The sequence below is a fragment of the Microchirus variegatus genome, assembly GCF_963457635.1.
Source record: "Microchirus variegatus genome assembly, chromosome: 11".
NCBI lineage: Eukaryota > Metazoa > Chordata > Actinopteri > Pleuronectiformes > Soleidae > Microchirus > Microchirus variegatus.
Genome location: NC_139812.1, coordinates 2270458 through 2293148, shown reverse-complemented (window position 1 = coordinate 2293148; position 22691 = coordinate 2270458). Strand labels below are relative to the sequence as shown.

At 42.3% G+C, this 22691-nt stretch overlaps 1 protein-coding gene across 1 annotated transcript in view; it reads left to right on the top strand.

Annotated features, from left to right (window-relative positions):
- The window catches only part of ccdc88ab (coiled-coil domain containing 88Ab), a 74159-nt gene extending 53622 nt beyond the window's left edge, over positions 1 to 20537 (top strand). Inside the window, exons 15-37 of the mRNA XM_083898085.1 lie at positions 575 to 758; positions 905 to 1035; positions 1847 to 2140; positions 2742 to 2924; positions 3192 to 3470; positions 3572 to 3696; positions 3912 to 4050; positions 5203 to 5379; positions 5464 to 5625; positions 7423 to 7700; positions 7803 to 7946; positions 8592 to 8778; positions 8902 to 9047; positions 9143 to 9235; positions 10543 to 10745; positions 11014 to 11061; positions 12552 to 12629; positions 14264 to 14500; positions 14667 to 14720; positions 15587 to 15673; positions 17115 to 17204; positions 17624 to 17904; positions 19221 to 20537. Of these exons, the coding sequence (XP_083754211.1) occupies positions 575 to 758; positions 905 to 1035; positions 1847 to 2140; positions 2742 to 2924; positions 3192 to 3470; positions 3572 to 3696; positions 3912 to 4050; positions 5203 to 5379; positions 5464 to 5625; positions 7423 to 7700; positions 7803 to 7946; positions 8592 to 8778; positions 8902 to 9047; positions 9143 to 9235; positions 10543 to 10745; positions 11014 to 11061; positions 12552 to 12629; positions 14264 to 14500; positions 14667 to 14720; positions 15587 to 15673; positions 17115 to 17204; positions 17624 to 17904; positions 19221 to 20132 (4512 nt within the window). The 3' untranslated portion in view covers positions 20133 to 20537. The remainder of the gene's footprint in view (positions 1 to 574; positions 759 to 904; positions 1036 to 1846; positions 2141 to 2741; positions 2925 to 3191; positions 3471 to 3571; positions 3697 to 3911; positions 4051 to 5202; positions 5380 to 5463; positions 5626 to 7422; positions 7701 to 7802; positions 7947 to 8591; positions 8779 to 8901; positions 9048 to 9142; positions 9236 to 10542; positions 10746 to 11013; positions 11062 to 12551; positions 12630 to 14263; positions 14501 to 14666; positions 14721 to 15586; positions 15674 to 17114; positions 17205 to 17623; positions 17905 to 19220) is intronic.
- Positions 20538 to 22691: the final 2154 nt, after the last annotated feature.

The window sequence follows — 22691 nt, the reverse complement described above, 5'->3', positions numbered from 1 at the left end:
ACAAACGTGGAGATTTGAGGAATGTGCGTCATAGGCGACGAGCTCTCCACAAAACCGTCATTGACTCTTGTTTCCCAGAATCTCAGAGCAAACAACGTGACTTAAAGCTGTGTCATTTACTGAAGTCTGTGCTGAGAGCAATCTTTGTTCAATTGATTTGCACTTGGCTCCAAAAAGAAACAGCAAAACTAAGAAGCAGTAGCGACAGTACCCACTGTGTTGATATACCCACTTTATTGACTGCACACATCTCCGGCACTCTGGCTCAGATGCAGTGTTGCCCACTGTGTTTCTGCAGGGACTTGACTGCTGTTTGACCCAAATCTGACACCTTGGATTAGTTTAACCATCTGATTTGTAAAATCCAGCCGAGACAAACTGCAGCAAACACAACATGCTGCACGTACAGATATCTATGTTTGTAAAGAGATGCAATCTAAGTGTTTTTTTTTTTTTGCATAGTCCATTCACTGTTGTCCAATGTATGTTGGCCCATCTACCTTTTCTTCACCTAAAACTAAGTCTAACTAAATCATTCATATTAAACATGACTTCTGCTGTGTCTGTTGTCCAGCTGAAGGGTCTGGAGCAGGAGAACAAGCACCTGAGTCAGACGGTGGCGTCTCTGCGTCAGCGATGCCAGGTCGGCGCAGAGGCTCGAGTCAAGGACGTGGAGAAGGAGAATCGCATTCTCCACGAGTCCATCTGTGAGACAACCGGCAAACTCAATAAGATGGAGTTTGAAAGGAAACAACTACGTGAGTGATAGAATTTGTCTCGCTCACTCCGATAAGTGTGGATGTTGTTTTGTTTTTCGTCCTTCTGTTTTTCCTACCTTGAATTTGTTTGCTCCTTCACAGGATAAGTGTTTTAGTTGTGAGAATGTGTGTTTTTTTGTGTGCAGGGAAGGAGCTCGAGGTGATGAAGGAGAGGGGAGAGAGAGCAGAGGAGCTGGAGATGCAGATGGAGAAGCTGGAAAGGGACAAAGAGAGTCTGCAGAAGAAAGTAGCCAGCCTTGGAATCACGTGTGAAAAGGTCTGCTGCGATTGTTTTCTGCTAAGGCTGCATTTTGAAATGCCAAAGTGTCTGTTTGCCATGCATGGCTACAAGTATAGATTATTTTTATTATTGATTAATTGACGACATCTTCAAATGTCTTGTTTCATACCTAAACAAAGGTTTCCAGACTTACCACACACTTTTTTATTAAAACAATTAAGTAGTTTATTTCTAATAGATGACTGATTATAGCCCTAATGCTATGTATTTATTTTGAGCTTTTGCCTCCCAGATAATTTGCAGCTTTAGTAGCTTAAAGTGATTGGTCACGTTTTATGAAATGTGATTGTAGAGGCACTGATGCACATCATCTTCATCATCTGACATCACTAAGCTTACTCTGCTCTTTGCCCTCCATGTGCCAAGAAGTTGCATTTAAGCCACTTAACATGTGGCCTTTCTAATAAAATCTGCATGAGCTTAAGTGTACACTTACCTTAAGATAATGTTTTCTCCAAAGACGTTGGAACAGTCGATTGAGCGGTTTTCAAAGTGACATAAAAGTAACTTTCCTGCTGGAAAAAACTGCCTAATTAAAATAGTAAACACTTAAATTGGTTGAGCCTCAGGTGAATCTGATTTAATCCCTTAATTATGTTCCTATCCCTGTTTTCGACTGTCCGGAGTTGAGCGTTTTGTGTTTTATTTTATTATTTATGTATTTACTATATGAATAATAGACTAGGCCTCGATCTGTGTTGTACTAGACTGCAACATCAGTATAAATCAAAGTACAGAGATTTAGACTCCACCAACATAACCACCACCATCATTATCATGTGTGTAGGTGTGTTCTTTGGAGAAGGAGAACACAGACCTGGAGGCAGAGGGCCGGCGTTTAAAGAAGAAGCTGGATGCGCTGAAGAACATGGCCTTCCAGCTGGAGGCTCTGGAAAAGGAGAATTCCCAGCTGGAGGAGGAGAACCTGGAGATCCGGCGCTCGGCTGAGAGCCTCCGGTCAGCTGGAGCCAAGGCTGCTCAGCTGGAGGCTGAGAACATGGAGCTGGAGAGTGAGAAGAGCCAGCTGAAGCGCAGCCTGGAGCTGCTCAAAGCTTCATCCAAGAAGACGGAGAGATTAGAGGTAAGAGATCAGGACGTCAGACATGGTTGCAGAGATCTGACATATGTGAGCTTTTTGAACACTGATAAACTGCCTCTGAAATTTGCCAAAACAAAAGGAAATTGGCTCATTGCAAGTGGAATGTTTGCTTCTTCCATTTCCCTTGTGAGTCACATTTGATGCCACAAAAACACATTGGAACACAACATATGTTGGAAGTGGGAAATTCAGTGTGCAATGGAAAAAAATGCTGTTGTTGTTTTTCACTTCAGTCCCTTTCTAACACTTTCACACAATGATTTTAGATCACTACATGAATTTGCATGAAACTGCATTTCATCTTTTACTGTAGGAAAGATTGAGTATCATCGTCCAGTTTGCCAAAATAAAGGAGAATTCAGTGTGTTGTCTTGCATGGTTTGTGTCCATTAATGTCGATCAGGGCTGATGAAAACCTGTCTTTACTACAGAGTCATTTGGCCTAAGAGTGAATGCCAGTCATACTCATTCTCATTGCAGACAAAAGCCAATTGACCAGTGGAAAAGCAGCCATACAGTCACATCAGGGAGTGAGACAACTAGTTCATTGATGCTTATAATATCCCTAATCTTTCCCTCCCAGGTGAGTTACCAGGGCCTAGATACAGAGAACCAACGGCTGCAGAAGGCTTTAGAGAACAGCAGCAAGAAAATTCAGCAGCTGGAGGTGGAGCTTCAAGAGGTGGAGACTGAGAATCAAACCCTCCAACGCAACCTGGAGGAGCTGAAGATCTCCAGCAAACGCCTGGAGCAGCTGGAGCAGGAGGTAGGGGAAAGAAAATGTTTGGTAAAGCAATCTTGTCTGTGAAATAAATAAATAATTGAAAGGTTTGTGCAGCCTATCTTTTAGTTCATTCTGATAAATGTACATGCTGCCCCAGCAGATTTGGATTATCCCAGATTATTTTTGGCCCCGTGCTAATCTGTGTCAACTTTTAGCCAAACATGTATTTATGCGCATTTAGACTGAGCATAATCCCATCAAATGATGTTCTATCCATCTGCTCTGCACTATGTGCCGTTATTCGCCCAGAACAAGTCTCTGGAGCATGAAAGCTCCCTGCTGGAGAAAGACAAGAAGCTCCTGGAGAAGGAGAACAAACGGCTGAAGCAACAGGCCGAGATCCGTGACTTCACGCTGGAAGACAACAACCAGCGCATCACCACTTTGGAGAAAGAGAATCGAACCATGGGCAAGGAGATGATCTTCTTCAGGGACTCGTGCACGAGAGTCAAAGACCTGGAGCGCGAGAACAAGGAGCTGGTCAAACTGGCCTCCATCGATAAGAAGACCCTCATCACTCTCAGAGAGGTACATCGAGCTCTTACAGTGCCATGTGTCTGGAGATTATCTTAAAGTGCTTTTAAAATGTTCTGTTATATTTATACTCCTTTTGTTTGTGCTGCATTTAGGAGCTTGTGAGTGAGAAGCTGCGGACTCAGCAGATGAATAATGATCTGGACAAACTGACCCATGAGTTGGAGAAGATTGGACTGAACAAGGAAAGGCTGCTACATGACGAGAACTCGGATGACAGGTATCAGCTCGCAAACACTCACATGTGTGTCTAAATTGGCTTTTCTGGCATCACTCTTTAAACCGTTTCAACCTGGGGTTCAAACCTAGACCAGAGCCTGATCGTCTTTGGTTTAAAATCTGTAAAAGTGGGTTGATGGCACCTGTTTTCAGGATTACAGAAGTGTTGCCACACTTTGGACCCCAAGCATCAACTTACTGAGTCTTTATTCTTAGGTTTAAGCTCCTGGAAACCAAACTAGAGTCGACACTGAAATCATCTCTGGAGATTAAAGAGGAGAAGATTGCTGCTCTAGAGGCCAGACTGCAGGAGTCCTCAAACCTCAACCAGCAACTTCGGCAAGAACTAAAGACGGTAAGTTATACAAGCTGTACACCCTTCTAATCTGAGTCAGTAGAACACGCTTACACCCTACAACCATTGACGGCACCACACCTTAGACCAAATATAAAAAGAGGATGTAGTCTTCTGGTCACAGAACAATCTCATCATCCCATCTTGAAGCCTCAGGAGAAAATGGCACTTTGAAAAAGTCAAATTATCAGTATCTTCAGCCTTAATATGTAAATAACTCCAAAAAATGGTGTGATTAGATAAATACAATGAATCCAAGTCAATTACACTAGTACCTATTTTAATTTTTTGCTTTGCCTTTTTTTGACCTGGAAATTCAACAATGTCATGGATGGATTGGACGTTATAAGCTGTCAATCACACTGGTGTCCACTTAAATGCTTTATTTTCTATTTTCCTCTGAAACATAGTTTACAAGAGCTGAAACTGGCAATTGAGACCATTAGTTAAAAATGGTATTATATTTACCAATATAATAAAGGAGGTTAGAGATGATGGTTAATTTTCCCATATACTAAATTGTTTGCCACCAGCAGTATTGCCCCCTGATGCCCATTCAATAAATTGTAACTTTCAAGTTAGACTCACCCTGCAAACCAGAAGACTGTCCATTTTCATATCTGGTCTATGGTTAACAAATATCCATAATATTAAGCAACCACATACCTGCAGTAAAAACCGCACCACCACAGTACAGGAGACCCAGTATAAAAACACAATCCACAAAGTAAAAAAAACAAAAAACTCTGCAGTCTAAAACACTTAAAAGTGTGATAACACTGAGGGCTTCCCGAGGCAGATGCATTATTTATTCCTCCACTCTTCCAACTCTATCAGCCAGTTTATCTATTCATGAGGCGGCAGGAGTCTGGGAGAGGTGGAGGAGTGGAAGAGTGGAGGATGTTTGCTCACATTGAAGAGATGCTCAGGTTCTGAAGTCACTTTAAATATCGAGGCATCTGTGGAGGAACTCTGAGATGCAGCAGTGAAACTGTTATAGATCTTTTCTGATGTGACTTCACTGAGGCAGTCTTCCAGTCACACCCAGAGTTTCTCCACCTCATCCATTTCTGGTTTAAATTATGTTTAATATCAGGAATTGTATTTTGAATGCACAGAAGGGTTATTAAATACTTATTTTTCTCTTCCAAGGTGAAGAAAAACTACGAAGCGCTGCGTCAGAGGGAGGAGGAGGAGCGGATGGTGCTGAGCTCGCCCCCTAGAGGAGGGGAGGACTCTCAGTGTGTCGGTAAATGGGAGAAGGAGAGCCATGAAGCCACCAGGGAGCTGCTGAAAGTCAAAGACCGGCTCATTGAGGTGGAGAGGAATGTAAGTAAAGACGCACAACAGGCGGACATAAATCTTGTATTTGTCCCTACATCTAATATCGTATTACATGCGTGTTTTACCCAGAATGCCACACTGCAGGCAGAGAAGGCCGCCCTGAGGAGCCAACTCAAACAACTGGAAACTCAAAGCTCCAATCTGCAGGCTCAGATTGTGGCCGTGCAGAGACAGACGGCCTCCTTACAGGAGAACAACACAACACTGCAGACACAGAACGCCAAGCTGCAGGTAAAACATCCTTCAAAACACACACTATTGTGACCTCACAACAGAGGAGAGCGAAAAAGCTACAAGTATAAAAGTGAATGTCCAAAACCACTGGTAGTCAGAGATTAGATATAAACTACGGCTTAATGATTCAGGGAAGATATTTCGTTGCATTTTTTTCCTGATGTCACAACTGCAGTTTGATTTGCGATAATATAATGAGTCAAACTTCAGTTTAATACTCTATAATGTGATAGATTTTGTAATAGAACAACTGAGTTAACTACTACACATTATATTACAAGAAAGGCTGAAGGACATGGATTATCATCACTGAGACCAACAAACATGAACTATGAACCATTGATCCTTCAGTCAATACTATGAAAAACAGTGATAATGAAAACAGATTCTGACTGAAATCATTTTAATACATTTGGCCTCCCTTCACTGGCTGCCTGTGCATTTTAGAGTCCATTTTAAGATTCTTTTATTTGTTTTTAAATCTTTAAATGGTCTTGCCCCGCCTTACCTCTCTGAGATTCTCCATCCTTACACTCCTGCTCGGTGCCTCAGGTCAGCTGACCAGCTGCTCCTGGAGGTACCGAGGTCTAAACGGAAGCTCAGAGGGGAAAGAGCTTTCTCCATTGCCGGTCCCAAACTTTGGAACGCCCTCCCGCTTCATATTAGACAGGCCCCCTCACTGTCCATTTTTAAAACTCATCTTAAAACACATTTTTATTCTTCTGCGTTCAACTCAGCATGAGACTCTGCTCTTGTTTTAGTGTTTTATTGTTTAAACATTTTTATTGTTTTATAGTTTTATTGTTTTTTTATTATTTAAACATTGTTACTGTTTTATAGTTTTATTGTTTTTATTTTGTCTCCTATGTTTTATGTGCCATGTTTTATTTATTGTACTGTTAAGCACTTTGTACCAGCTTTAGCTGCCTAAAGCGCTCTATGAATAAAGTTGAGTTGAGTTGAGTAATACAAGTATTTAAAATAAAAAAAATCAATCAATCAATCTTCAGGTGATAGTGTTTGCTAGATGTCACAGAATTAATGTTTCTGTGATCACTTTAAGTCATTACTGTCGGTGCCACTTTATATATTTTTTTTAAAATGCAATAATCGGTAATTTTTATTTTTAATTATACATGTTTAAATTAAATAACTTCCAACCCTTTTTTCATACTGTATGTATATTGGGTCATCTAGACTTTTCTCTACATTGCCGTGTTGGTACAGTTGTTGTGTCAGGCTGCTCAGATCCCTGTTAAGGATTTATGCTTCCTGTTTGGAAGCAATTCAAACCCTTCTTATGGGCGACAGGATTTACACTGACCGTACACTGGGCTCTGGCTGTCATCTCGGGTCTTAGTAGATCTCATGGGGTGAGACGTGTGAGAGCATATGTGAGGCAGGTGTGTGTGTGTGTGTTTTTGTGAATGTACAGAAAGGGTGTCGGCACCTGTCGTGTGTGTCTGTGTGTCAGAGTTTGCAAACACACACTACATGATGACTGGAGAGGGATTTGAAACCAGGAAACCACTGTGACCGCAAAGGAAATATGAAAAGAAACAGTTTTCCTGCTGTTCTTTTGTAAAGGGAGATTATAGCAAAAAGGAAGAGAAGAATAGAGACACAGCGCCCCCTGTAGACTGGAATAGCAAAAAACTCTACTCACTGACACCAGCAGGAGCCAGATACTCCCCCACTCTATTCTTTACCTCTTACCGTGTATTATAATGTCATCTTTTCTCTTATTTTTCCTCTGCGTCTCTTTAATTATTCCATCTCTCTCTTCTCCTTCAGGTGGAGAACTCTACCCTGAGCTCGCAGAGCGCAGCCCTCATGGCCCACAATGCCCAGCTGCAGACTCAGCAGAGCAGCGTGGAAGGCGAGCGCGACGGAGCGCTGAAGGAGAAAGAGGACGTGAGGGCCACCTACGAGCTGCTCCTCCGGGACCACGAGAAGCTTGCTGCGCTGCACGAAAGGCAGGCGGTGGAGTACGAAGCCCTGATAGGAAAACACAGGGGGCTGAAGAGTTCCCACAAGAGCCTGGAGCAGCAGCACAGGGACCTGGAGGACAAGTGAGATGGGGCTCACAAGGATGGGATGGCCTTGGATAATGAAACTACATGCTGCCACAGAACAGAATCATTTCTTATGTGTATGTGTTTCCGTGAACTCAGATACAAGCAGATGCTGCAGAGGAAGGGGGAGCTGGAGGAGCTGGAGAAAAATCTAAAGGAGCAGCAGGAGAGAATAGCACAGGACAACCAAGAACATCGAGCCACATCTGACCAATGCAAACTGCTCAAAGAGGAACATGACAGGTCAGACCGACCTGCAGTGATGAGTTTATTATACTATACCTGTACAGTATAGATAACATGTTAATAACGCGACTCAACGCACATTAAATGTAATAATGTGGTGTCAATTTTACACCACATTATTACGAATGTGATTTGAGGATTGAACTCTTGAAGGATCACAGGTTTGATATGAAACAATTTGAACATTTCATTTCTCAATAATCCTTCGATTCACAATATTATTGTGATAACCAAAATGCACTGAAATCTCTCAGAGGCAGCGTACTTTGTTGTGCAAGTGAAGATAATTATAAATCATAAAGACCTGTAATGACTGAAGAGAAAAATGAATCACCAGGACTGTATGTTGGTGAGCTAATGAAAATTCACCACAATTAAATTACTGTGAGTGCTTTGTATTGTAGTGCACAATAAAATCATATCATATGTTCAATCATTAGCCGGGAGCAAATACAGGCAAGATGAGATAACAATGCAGAAAGCAGCCATTTGTAAGCTATGTGTGTTTATATCAAATGGGGATTTAATAAGATTATAATCATATCTAAATAGAACCTGGATATGTTTTTGTTGCAAATTGAGCCTGTATTTAATTTTTTAATGTGTATGTATATTGAAGAGTCGCTCTGCCTCTATCCTTAGACTGAACTCTACTTATCGTCAGCTGGTGAAGGACAATGAGAATCTCCAGTCAGACCATAAGAACACAAAGAGCCTGTTAAACGGCGCCAAACTGGAGCAGACCAAGCTGGAGGCAGAGTTCTCCAAACTGAAGGAACAGTACCAGCAGCTGGACATCAGCTCCACTAAGCTCACCAACCAGTGTGAAGTGAGGAGAGATCGGACTGTTATGGAGGATTTATTCTCCTTCACTGTATCTCATCTGTTTTTCACGCAGGTGATGTATCATCTCACTAATGTATCCCTCTGTGTGTCCGTATGTGTGCGTTAGCTGTTGAGTCAGCTGAAAGGAAACCTGGAGGAGGAGAATCGTCACCTGTTGGATCAGATCCAGACTCTGATGCTGCAGAATCGCACACTGCTGGAGCAGACCATGGAGAGCAAGGACCTCTTCCACGTTGAGCAAAGACAATACATGTAAACCCCTGATGACGTGTTTTGTTTAAAATGGACAACAAACCTCAAAACATGGATGCATGTACTGAATGAATGAATGTCTCTCTCTGTTTTAGTGACAAGCTGAACGAGCTGAGGAGACAGAAGGAAAAACTTGAGGAGAAGATCATGGACCAGTACAAGTTCTATGACCCCTCACCTCCTCGCAGGTAAAACAGCTACTCCAAAAAATGTTTGATTATCTCGTTTTTCAAATTTCATTTATACAATAAAATGTACACCACCGTTCACAAGTTTGGGTTCACTTGGAAATGTCCTTATTCTTTGAAGGGAAAGCACTTTTTTTTCAATAAATATCACATTAAATTAATCAGAAATACACTCTATATATTGATAATTTGGTAAACGACTATTCTAGTTGCAAACGTCTGGTTTTTAATGGAATATATACAAAGCTGTACAGAGGTCCATGATTAGAAAACCCTTGAAAACCCTTGTGCAATGACGTTAGCTCAGCTGGAATCAGTTTTGCTGGTTCTTTGACTGAATCAAAGTTTGAAGGGCATAATTATTATTTTGAATAAAAAAATTAAAATCATTATTTCTAATCTTGCCAATTTATTGACTATATTTTCTGTTCTTGCAACTCTTTTGATGAATAAAAGTGAGAGTTTTAATGGAAAACACAACAAAATGTGTGTATATACAGTATATAAAAAAGCAGCAATGTTGAATAGTGGTAGTGCATAAATAGAAACAAACCAAACCTCATTCAGAGTTGAATCATCTGGTCATTTAGCAACCATTTCCCTTTTACCAGTAAATACTTTTTCCCCCCCCCCCCTTCTGGGGAGTCGTGTTAAACTTCATAAACACGAGCCGACACGACTGAAACGGGAAGCGCAACTCCCAACAGAAGAATGTTTTAGTCTGAACTGTGCATGTTATAATGCACTGGAAAAGATGCCAACTCTGCAACTCTGTGACACTGAGCCAAATAAAACTAGTAGAAGATGAAATGAATGCACACCGCTCACCCCAGTGTCATGTTTACATCACTGTTGATCACAGGCAGAGCTGGTGCAGAGATTGGTATTGACTATCTTTATTCTTACAAAAAACAGATATAGTGTGTTTTTGACCAGTGGAAAAGGAGCTTGAATAATTCACATTAATGTATAATCATGAAAAAATCATGCTTACTAGCTGACTCTGTATTTGAGGTGCTAAAACAATCACAGCAAGTGATGCATTACACATGTGTGCCCTGCAGAGCTTTAAACAGCTGTGCACTGCAACATTTCTTATCACCAGCATTAATAATCTGAAATAAAGTTTAACACACAGGAAACAATCAGCCTACAATGAATGTATTTTTTTTCCTGGTTGTCACTCTTTGTCACTCTCTGTCTCGGTTGGTTAGCGGTGACATCTGAAAATGTTGAATCACTGCCTTCTTCTGGATGTAATCATGCGTTTACTTTTTCACTCTCCTTTTCCATCTTCATGGACAAAGGCGTGGGAACTGGATCACACTGAAGATGAAGAAGCTGATCAAGCCGAAGAGCCGCGAAAGGATGCGCTCGCTCACGCTGACTCCGTCTCGCTCCGAGTACGGCGACGCTTTCCTGAGCTTTCCTCCGGACAGCCAGGACAGCTCGTCCATCGGCTCCGGCTCCAACTCTCTGGACGACACGCTCATACAAAGGAAGAGCAGCAGTGAGTACAAAGGAAACGCATCAGTCGAATTCAGTCAATTCAAAGGAATAGTTGATTGTTTTTGCACTAAATAATTGAGATTTGTTGCAAGACATCTGCAAAAAACAACTATACATGCATGCACATAAGTACATACAAATGAAAGATATCACAACTAAAGTCCCAAGGTTAACGTACACACTGCTGCTCAATGTGTGTGTGAGAGAGAAAGAGTGTGTGAATGGTTCTCTCCTCCTTTAACCGCTCCTTTGCTTCTCTCTCTGCAAAGGGAGGAGAGGGCAGCTCTCCCATGCCCCAGGGCAGGGTTCCACCAATGGTATGCTGCGGATGGGGAGGGTGGGCGGGGTTTGTGACCCGACTGTCACGTCTCTCGGAGCATGTTTTCGTGAGTCCATTGTCTGTGTCACTCAGCTGTCCTAGAGGTTCTGGGTTGAACTGTGCAGCAGCACAAGGTTGACTCCACTACACAACGGCTCCAGAAAGACAAGAAACAGATGGAGACGCTTGATCTACTCTGTTTAAACTTACGTAAGAGGCCGCTGTAATACAGGTGCTGTATATTCTGCATCCGGTCCAGTTCATTATCTCTCTGTTGCAGACGTGTCAACGTGCTGATCTGTGCAGTTCACCTGTAAATGAGAAAGAAACACCCTCTAACTTAGCATCATACCTATTAAATGGTGCAATGCATTGTGGATCATATTCTATTTAGTGTAGCTGGATAAGAACAAGTAGATTTAGAATAAGCTAGAACATAACTCTTTTTTTTCACATAGTATAAGAGAAAGAAAAAAAACAAAACAAGTATTTAAATGCATTTTACAACAACTGCACCAAAGACATAAAAATTAAACTTTATTAATCCTATGCTCGAGAAATTTTATTTACTGGCGCACAGTTTAGTCCATGCAGTGGCTAAAAGTGAGTACTTGTTTTTGGGAATCATTGCAGGTTTCCCCATTTTCACTCTCATAATTGCACCCTTTAATGCTCTTCGACTACTGTGTCTCATCTAGGTGTAGTGATGTGTCGACACTTGTGTTGTGTTTTGCTTTCAGATCGGTTGTTATGTAAAGTACAGTGCTCATGGACATTTACATGACACTGTGTGTGTGTAGTATCGTGCACTGTGAGTGTGTGTGTAATGGTTCAATGTATTTGTTTGCATAATGTTTTTGTTAAAAAGTATGCCCTTTAAAGAATAATATTCAGGTTTTTTTAGTCGGGTGAGAAAGAATGTTACAAAAGAACTACCTTTTTATTATGTAATTCTCAGTATTACAATATATACAGTATTCAACTGAATGTACAGTCTCTGCACTGCTTACAAAGCAACTAAGTGTGTGTAACCCTCTGAGCACAAAACATTAGCTTTAAGTGTTTGTAGATGTTTCAGCTTCATTAACTTCCCCGTCTGTGTAAGATGTAACATAAAGATCTGTGTTGATGTCAGTGAACATCAGCACCACAAGAATTTAAACCACCAAGTGGGAGTGGTATAAACTAAAATCAAGTTTAATGAAACTCAAATGGACTTTTAAGGAGGTGATTCACTAAGTCCAGAGGTTGTGGTGTCTGTTAGATTGTTCTCTGATGTCCAGTTGAGTGTCCAAGAGCTCAGCTCACTCTCTGCATCTCTCCCCTGACTCTCTTTGTCATAATGTTAACCACATCCCTCTGTTCTGCCCTCCTTTTTTTCCTTTTTTTTGTTCTTCTTTTCCTCCACCTCCTCCTGGTCTGTGCCGTCTCTCCATCTCTCTCTGTCTGTCTGGTCCTCTCCGTCTGCCTCTGGCTGCGCTCTGACAGCTATAAAAAGGTTGCCTTTCATGAGGAACAGATCCAAGGACAAAGACAAGGCCAAAGCCATCTACCGGCGCTCCATGTGTAAGACCTCCGTTAGCCGCCGTGCTAGTCTCCTTCCCCCCCCGCCTTTTCTACCCGTCATCGTCACACAAAGAAGGGAGAGTCACTGATTTCAGGGTGTCAGCGGTGGTGGGGGTGTGGCTGTCACAGCGTCTACCACAATACTTCATTTGGATTCATTTACATTTGATATTCAAGTTTCTATCCTGAATGTATCCCTAAGAGATGCCTTTACCAACATGTTCTGTATGGTCATCACCCCTCTATGCTGTTCTCAGTGACATCAGTGACTGTCCCTTTTCCCTAGAAATCCCAACCTCGTCATCTCCGTCTCCTCCTCCGTCTCCTCCCTGCGTCTGCCGCCTCCTCCTCTTTGTCCTGTCGTGTGTTTAGCTTTCGACAGCATTCAGAACTCTCACTTAACTGATGAACGTACATCACAAACTTCACTTATGAGATGGTAATAAATGTGAGGTTAACCCTCCCCACCCCCATAAAACCAAACAGAATGCACACTGCTATGACATAAGGGAATTCTGTCTTTCACTGTCATAGAGCTTGAGTTTTCTTTTTCCTTAGTTCTGAGTCTCATTGTTTGATTTGCAGTTTAGTGATTGTGTGAATCACTGTGCAGTGGGCAGCTTTGTCATGTGTTTTTTTGTTGTTTGAATATACTGAATGAAAGGCTGTTTATGGGTGCTTGTGTGTGTGTGTGTGAGATTTCATGCGCCTTTGCTGGGTTTGCGTCCATCTTTGATTACAGCATGACTCAGAATCAGCCGTCGTATCACCGCCGCTCACACCATGGAGGACTTGAAGTGGAGCATTTGCTCTTCTTCTTCTCTCTCTTCTTCTTCTTCTCTCTCTCTCTGTTCAGTGATTCATTATAGATCTTATTCTACTGACACAGACTTGCTCTAATCTTTTGTGAACACTCCCGTTGCTGCTGCTGCTCGGAGCAGCTCTGCACGCCCTCATGCCACGTACAGCTCAATAAGCAAAGTGCATAAAGGGAAACGGCTTTTAAATTTAAAAAAAAAAGAGAAAAGTTGCTGAGATTTTGCTGGAATGAAAGAAGAAAACTGTGCAGCTGCCATCTTTATGCACTTATTTGTTTGAATAATTTAATTTACTTTAATAATATTGTGTGCCTGCATGCACTGTGAGGGCAAAATTCAAACTTTTCATCATTTTATTATTATGCTATTGTTTAGAGAGGTAGTCATCCTTCAGACAACTTTAACAACCTGCAAGTAGGGATGGCTCGGTACCATTTCAAAGTTTTGGATACAGATATCGCAGCCTTTTTTTGCTCACAAGACTGCATCACTCAGTCACTTTCTGGTTGCATGCCATTGATGTCACATACGTCGGTCTTTACAGACTAATTAATGATTCTTCGTATCAAATTTTAAGTTTCTTTAATGTGATTTTGGCCAGTGAACATCATAACTACCTTTAAGTCTTAGCAGGACTAAACAGTAGATTTAGTTTGAGCCATTTTTCTTCAGTCACTTGTTTTATTAATGGTTAGATTATTACGTATGGATTTCTTTAAAATAATTTGGTTGCAAAATCTGTCATGACAAGAGATGAGGTGAGAAATAAATGATTGCAGAACTTTCCTGTCCTCATGACCCTTTCCATTACTTCAGCCATGAATGACCTGCTGCAGACCATGGCAGTGGCCGGTGCTCCGGGCTCACAGTGGGCGGGCAGCACTGAGAATCTCGACGGCGGTGAGGGTGGAGACGCTGGAATGACGGGCAGCAGCAGGCGCAGCGGTCAACGCATGAAGGAGCTCGCCTTCTCCACCAACGCCATCGACTGTGCTGCCCTCACGCTGCCCTCTGCTGGGCACAGCAGGGCAAAGCACCGGCTACAAGTTAAAGGTCAGAGAGCTTTTATTTGTTAAGGATAGTTTTTTGTTTTTTAACAACTTGTTTGATCCTTTGCTGATCACATTATCCACTTAACGAATGTAATGCTTTGGGTATATTTGGTATACATGCATAAAAAAAGCAGATGTAGCATCAGTCTCTTTCTGTGTCTCAACAGAAAACGTCTCCTGTGAGGATGTCGCCGGCTCCTCTGATGAACCCAAGTGTCAAGGTAAGACTTGACATTTAACCTGTCAATTGAGAAGTTTTTTGTTTTCTGTAAATCTAGAATATGAAGGTCTTTCGAATCAGCCTCTGAATAACTATAGTGGAAAATGTGTGAGGTTGATTTTACGTAGAAAATAGAAGAAGGTATAAGGTTTACTTGTACTTTCATGATACCTTATTGATTTTGTCTAAATTTGTAAAGTTGTTTAGAACTTTAGAACAATAGTACATAGACAAATAGCAATTCACAAGAATTATGTGTAGGGCTCAAAGCAAAGTTGTCTATACTTGGCAAGTTGTCCATAAATGGTCCAAATGTGTTCATAGGAAAGTCAAAATTCACACAACTGTTTAAGATTTGAAGCATTTGAAGCTTATAATATAGAATATTTTTTATTTGTTTATTTGATGAACTTGCAGCTGACCTGCAGTACCTTCAAGGCCCACTGTCTGACATAACCTATAGACCGTTAAACTGGTTTCCCAGGACATTGGTGGAGCATTAGTGCTCGACCTGAGTTCCATATAGCAGCTGATTTCCCAGAATGCACTCAGACAATCCAATACACCACCGCTACACACCCATTTCCTTGTACATCTCAGTAATGGCTGAAGGAAACGGCCATCAACCCCCTCTCACACACCGGACATTACTCACCCTGCATCAGCCATTAGGTCATTTACTATATGCAAAGTCATTAATGGTAGTTTAATGGATTTTTAAAGTAGCCTTTAGCTGCTTTATAATTAAGTTGTGTTTCGCTGTCTCTTATAGCATAAAGAATATTCTACTTTGCCTGTTTTGTATTGTGCATGAATTAGTGTTGTGATGTACAGTTTGCATCCGTGTGTGTGTGTGTGTGTTGTCAGGCCTGCCGGTGTACAGCAGTGCTGTGGCTCTGTATCTTTCCCCTGTAGAGCTGAACATTAGGTGCAGAGGTCTCTGTAGCATCTGTCGTAAGTGACTGGCACTCAATTCTACTCTGGGCCAGAAACACTGGGCTGGTTTCCTAGTCGTAATAAAAATGTTGCCACAGATGCTTAGTGGAAAGGTCTATTTTAAATTCTAATTTGGGGCCACCCTTGTCACAAAAACCTGTGTGGAATTATTTCACGGTCTCTGGTTTCCTCCTTGAGCACAGGAAAGAACAAGGTCACACTGTCACCACTTCACTTCCTTTCCCTTCCTTTTCCTTCTCACTTTCTCCTTGTTCTTGGTGTCATACAAGTCATCCAATTTCCTCTTGAATCGCTAATGTTACTGCACTTACAATCAATCAATCAATCAGTCAGTAAAATGTACATGAACATGGTGCTGTTTAAGAGTTTAAAGCTCTGCATACATATATCGTCTCTGTCCATAAACATAAAAGAGAGTCAGAAAACAAAAATCACCAAAAGCTGTGCACAGATAAAAGATAGACCGGCGATAACAATTTTGATGACTCATGGAGTAATCACTGGGGCCATAAAATGTAGGGAGGCATGATATCACCTTCTCATGCCTGATACCGATATCTAAAACATGAATATCTGGCTATCTGCCGATACCGATATTAGTCAGATATAGTCATTTGAGTCATTTGAAACCCTGAATCTGTTAACAACACAAGCCTTTAAATTTTTTTTTAAAAAAACAAAAAACAATGATCCAACTGTGTAACAATTATTCTTCTCCCATAAAGCAGAAATAAACAGCCCACACTAAAATGCTGTTTCTAATTTTTACTTTTTTGGATCGTATAGGATTTTACATTTTTATCTGTTTGATATCCGATCCAGTGATTTTGACCAGTATTTGACTGATACTCAGGCTCATCCATAATAAAATGTCAGAGAACTTCAAAATTATGTTTTCAAATGTCTAGTTTTGTCTTCAAACCAACATTCTCAAGTCTGATTTATTTGTTACATGAGTCAAAGAAATCAGAAAATAGTCACTTTTTAGAAGCTGAAAAACTCGTGAAGTTACGAAACTTATAAATACCTACTAAAACTGATACAATTAGTTGAGGATTCATTTAGTAATGATAGTAAAGCCTAATTCAATTTGCCATAATCAATATCCTCTTGTTTCCATCAGTTGTCTTGTTCAACTCCTTGTGCCTTTTTCTCTGCCCTCTGCATCAGTAGCTGTTGTTTACTAACAGGACATATTGGGGATGGAGCTGGCACTGAGCCTCTCTTCCTGTCACTGTGCCTGGCATGTGCCATCTGCTGCCCCAGCAGGAAACACTCCATCAAACCGTTGCTTGTGGCAACGTGTCGCTCTTTGTCTTAGTACATGTTGGTGAGGGTACATGTGTGTGTGTGTATGTATATATATATATATATGGGTTTATATCCTAACTGTGTGTATATGTGTGTGCGTGTGTTTTCCCTCTTGTCCCTTACCCAGCCACCAGACCCTCCAGTCTCCATAGCAACAGGACCACCAGTAGTAATAGTAACAATAACTCCCACCTCACCTCTCCTCTGGAGGGCAAAGGTACGCACCTGCTTCCCTTACCCCCCCCCCCACCCTTCTTCCCTTATCAACTAAGCACTCTTTTGGTCCTCTTTTGCATCGTTTTTGTTTTTTTTGTCGTTCAGAATAATTAGCCAGTAAATCAATTAGTTCACTGAAAGAAAACTGTGTGTTGATGTGTTGATGATTATTTTTTCCACATTTTTGTGGATTAAATGATTAACTGAGATTAAGCAATGAGAAAAATAATCATGAGTTGCAGCCATGTAGCATAATAGGATGATCTGTTTTACTAACTCTGAACAATCAGAGTCACAGGTTCACTTGAGCTTGTTATAAACTTGAGTAATTGATACAAAATGTTTAACTTATTACTGTATATTGTAATACATTCAAACCATTTTCCCCTCCCCTCAATAACCTCCGTCCTGTTCCCACAGGCACGTTGAACGGCAGCCTCAGCAGACCTCACAGTGAGAGCAGCGGAGAGTTCAGCCTGAGTTTAGACCAGGAGGTCTGGTCCAGCAGCGGCAGCAGTCCTGTCCAGCAGCCCACCTCCTCACGCACCTCTCACCAGAGCCCGCTGCAGCTGCGCAGGTCGCACGACCCTTCGGCCTCCGTGAGCAGCCCTGGCCAAAGCCAGGTCAGGAAGACGGCATCTCCAGCCAATGAGGTGCTTTCTCTGCAACAGTTCCTGGATGAGGGGATTGATCCTGCAGAGGTAAGGCTTCTTCTTACACAGACAGGTTTCTAGACTGAGCCTGTATGAAAAAGTAAAACATTGACCGTATGAAGTCTTAGACCAAAACACTGCTATTAGTGTTTTGGTTTTAGACTTCATCAGGTTAACGTTTTGTGACAGTGAGAAGCCTTCATAAAGAAGAGTAGCTCTAATTCTGAGGCAGATCTGAAGACATTTATCAATTACATAAAATGACTAAAATCAGTATTATATACTGGTCAAAATAAAAAAAAATACAAAAAACTGTATCAACAGTAAATAATAGTAGACAAAGTACAATGAGAAATATGTAAGATACAAGTCATAGATGCAAGAAAATAGTCAAAATTTACCCCAAAACCCACTTGATCAACAATACCAAATATGAGCATCATAATGAACAGAACATTTCTGATAATACACTGTCAGTGTGAGAGCATCTCACAGGTTCAGAATCACAGCAATTTTTATGCTCCGCGCTCGACGACCGACGCGGAGCATATATCGTTCCGTCCGTCCGTCATTCCGTCCGTCCGGACTAAAATGAATACCTTCCTGTGCGTGTACGTCCTTCACATTTTGCAGGATTGTTTAGTGGGTGAATATCTCCAGGCGTTTTTTTTAGTTTTGTCCAAAAACCTTTTTTTGAATTTTTCGTGAATTTTTCCGCGGTTTTTTTGCGGGGAAATGTGAGAAATGTGTAAACGGCACTTTACGAGCTTGTCAACACGATAACTTGACAAATATTCGACATATTGATGTCAAACTGGCACTGTCCATGCCTCTTACAAGTATCTTGGACAAGTTCGAAGATGGGTGACCTTGACCTACTTTTCAAGGTCACAGCTGCACTTGAAACTTGAAAAATAGGCAAAAACCGGCACTTTTCAAACTTGTCAACGCGAAAACTTGACAAATATTTATTGTATTGCTGCCAAACTGGCACTGTGGATGCCTCTTACAAGTATCTTGAACAAGTTGGAAGATCAGTGACCTCAACCTATTTCCAAGGTCACCGCTGCACACCACATACTCCAAAAGTGGCCTTCATTGCCTATGCAAATTTTGCTTTAAAATTGGCATAAAAATGTGGGCGCATGGACTCAGCGCGGAGCATTAGTAGTCGTCGACTATCACCCCTCTAGTTAATTATTATCAAAGAGTTTGCCCATTATTTTCTAAATCAATTTACTTTATATGAATCAGATAATCAATTCGAGGACTCAAAGCAGTATTTGATGTAATCATCATGAGGTGATTAATGGTGAAATGAATCTTTATGAAGTGTTTGATGGTGTTTATTCTGTCGTCTTCAGTCTGGCAGTCAGGAGAACCTCACTGTAGACTCTCCTCGCCTCCCCACTTCTTCTGAGCACGTGCAGAAGGAACGCACAAAGAGCCGAGGTATATTACGCTCATCCAGTGGGAGAGCAGCTCCGGTCACCTCCGACCGTCCACCGAGATCCTCGGGACAGCCGGGGCGCCCGACCCTGCGGAAGGCGGAGAGCACCCGCGTTAGGGGCTCTGTCCCGATCCGCTCCAGCCTGTCCTCGCAGGCCAAAGCCACGTCCGTCTCCGAGCGCCTGGACTCGGCGTCCTCCACGCTGCCTCGGGCCAGCAGCGTCATCTCCACGGCCGAAGGCACCACGCGGCGGACCAGCATCCACGACCTGCTTTCGAAGGACAACCGGCAGCCGGTGTCGGTCGACTCTTCGCCCCCCATCGCTTCCACCAAGGCTGGTGTACGCTCCCAGCCTACACCCAGTGAGTACCACCGCAAAAGCTCCAACCCTACAGGAGCCCTCATCACCACCTCCACCATGGCTAAATCAGTTAGCTTACCTTGTCATAGCCTGGAGGACCCCGACCTCTCCACCCTTGAGTCTTTCCTCGGCCCCTCCTTCACTGTACAGTCCGTGTTCATGGACTCCATTTTTAGCGAGTCAACAGACAGTAACCTCCCCTTCCTGTCTATAAACCCCTCCCTCGTGAGTAATATCAGTGGGCCACCCGTTGCAAATAAACCTCCACCCGCTCCACCTGTCCAGCACCACTCTCCCACCCAAAACCAGAGCCCTCACAGCCAGTCAAACGGCCAAGTGAGATCCGGCCCTGCCGGTTTGGAAGATTATAACGAGAGCATCGAGCCCAGTGGTGTGAGTAATTCAGAGCAGTCACTGAACCCAGAGGACAACCAGTCTCTGTGGTATGAGTACGGGTGTGTGTGAGTGATGAGGAGGCTCTGGTTCACTGATCAACACACGACACACCTGACTTTAAAGAAAGAACGGATGGATAACTGCTCAATCCTCGACCTCTGCATGTATTTATCAGAGCACTGTCTCTCTCTGTGTGGTGTTTTGGTTTCTTGTTTGCCATGGTGCTGACTGGTGTGATTTGCTGTTTTGTTATCGTTGTGTTTTTTTATTTTATTGCCTCCTGTTTTGACCTTTGTTTTCTATCCCATTCTGTTCTTTAAAGTCGGGCTTTGAATGTTCCTCTATCCAACAGCCGTTACCATTATTGTGTCCTCATTAAATCTGTGTCACTGGCTGTGGCTTTGCTATAGTTATGTAGGTCACAGTTAAGGCTCAGTGTTTCTGTTTATTTAAGCCTGGGTCATCACTTTCCACATCTGCCTATCCACAGTTAACTGCTAGGGTCTGCGGGACGTACATTTCGTGAATGTGGACAAAATGCGAGCACACCTACACGTGCTAGAGTCTGCATGTTTCATACACTCATCCATCCAGTCCAGTTGGTGGAAAGACGACGAAGAAGATGTAAACTTGAGTTAGTGTGAGCAGGTCCACGAGTATACACAGGTACACTCAGCACCCAAAGAATACAAGGACATACAAATGTCTTAGCAAGAAATCGTGGAGTAGAAATTGTGGTCGAGTGCATGTGCGTGTGGAACGCTGGACCCTCGTTTTAGGACGATAGCGTCTCTCTGTTGGACATGGAACGTGGAAAGAAAGACCCAGACCTTATCCATGAGCAGAAATGTTGGGGATTCAGCCTTAACAAGCACTAATAAAACTGTCCCTGATGAGGACCAGAGCATTGTGGGACAGATCTCACAATAGCTATTATTTGAATTCAAGGTCCAGCGTGTAAAAAAAATTAGCGACATTTAATGGTGAGATTTGCAGAATGCAACAAACTCCTGCGCTCACTCTTCCCTTTATTAAGCATTTTGGGGAACTATGGTGGCTTTAACATACCAGAAAGGATTTTGTTTTTTCTTCCTTTGCATAATAAGCTTTCACTTCAAAATGTTTGGGCGTATTAACGACTTCTAAAACTACAAAAACCAAAGCATTTTCAATGTTCCAAACTGGACCTTTATCGCCTTAACGTGTGCCAGATAATACATTCACTTGTTTATCACGTTGTTTGGTGGGAGTGTGTCTCCGTGACGTTACTGCATGGCTTTGTTCTGTTTCAACCTCACACTCAAATTTTGATCTCTGTGATCAAAATTGATTTGTTAATCCTCTTTCTGTTTCTTTGACACGTGTAACATGGTTTCTTTTGTACATTTGTATTTTTTTTTCTTTTGTTTTGCAGTTAGAGTATTAACTGGGGGTGACGGGGTGTGTGACCCAGTTTTCTGGGACTGGTGATGAAATGGCGTATAGCTTCATTCTGAGAACAATCTGACAGGAAGGGGGATTAGTTGGTTTAGGGGCAAGTTGACAGGAAAGGTAATGGAATATGATGAGAGAGATTATTTTATGATTTGAAAGTTCATTGAAAGTTTGTGATTTGTCACAGGAAGTTTGGGAATAGTTTGCATCAGTCAGATTGTTTGGCGAATGAAGAGAACGTCATTTCCTCTGCTATTTGGAAACTTTTATTTACACATCACTGAAACACAGACTGAATAATATTTGGTTATGCATTTTAGACTGACAAGATCTTGTACAGATTGTTTGAATAATACTTAAGTTATAATCAAAGACAAGCACTGCATTACCATGTGCCGATACTAGTAGATCCTTTTGCATCTAGATTCTTTATTTATTTCTTTTTTTGTCTCTGTAGTTGCTGTGTTTTTTTGAAGTTGCTTTATTGTATTTATCTTGATCTACAGTGTACGCAGGTGCAAAGTAAAGTGTTTTGGTTTGCCGTCTACAGATGTAACATAAACATTGCCTTTGTCCTACAGATGTGGAGGGCAGAAAGTCTAAAAGCAGGAGTGGGGAGCCGCAGCAAAGCTGCTAAACCCTTCCCCTCTCTGGTACCATGCTGTGAGCGCGTGGTGAGTGAGTGCTGCTCGAGTGGGAGGAATACGGGGTTGTGGTGGTGGTGGGTGGTCTTGGGGGTTGGGGGTTTGGGGAAAACTAAAACATGGTGTAACAGATGCTGCCCATCCTGCTGCACACTTGCTTCCCCTGCTTCTTCTAAGCTGTTACCGCAAAGCTTCCACCCCCCCCTCCCTGTGCTGTCCGTCGCCCCACCGTCCCCGTGGTGCCGAACGCCTGTTCACAGAGCCTGATGGGATGGGTTCCTGGTCTGCATGACATTGCTCTGAGGGGATCAACATTTCTGTTCCCCAAAAACTCTGGAGTTCACCGTGTCCCTCCTCTGTGATGCGTGTCGTTTTGTTTTTAGGGTAAAGATGAACGCTCAGTGTCTTACTGGTTAAAGAAAATGCGTTGTTCAGGCTGCTTATAGTTGCTGCATGGCTTTGATGTAGTGCTGATAACCCTTCCTGCCTTTTCCTCCCTTGACGATGCATGTAGACCCAGGCTGGCTGCTGTCTCCTCCTGTGCATCACT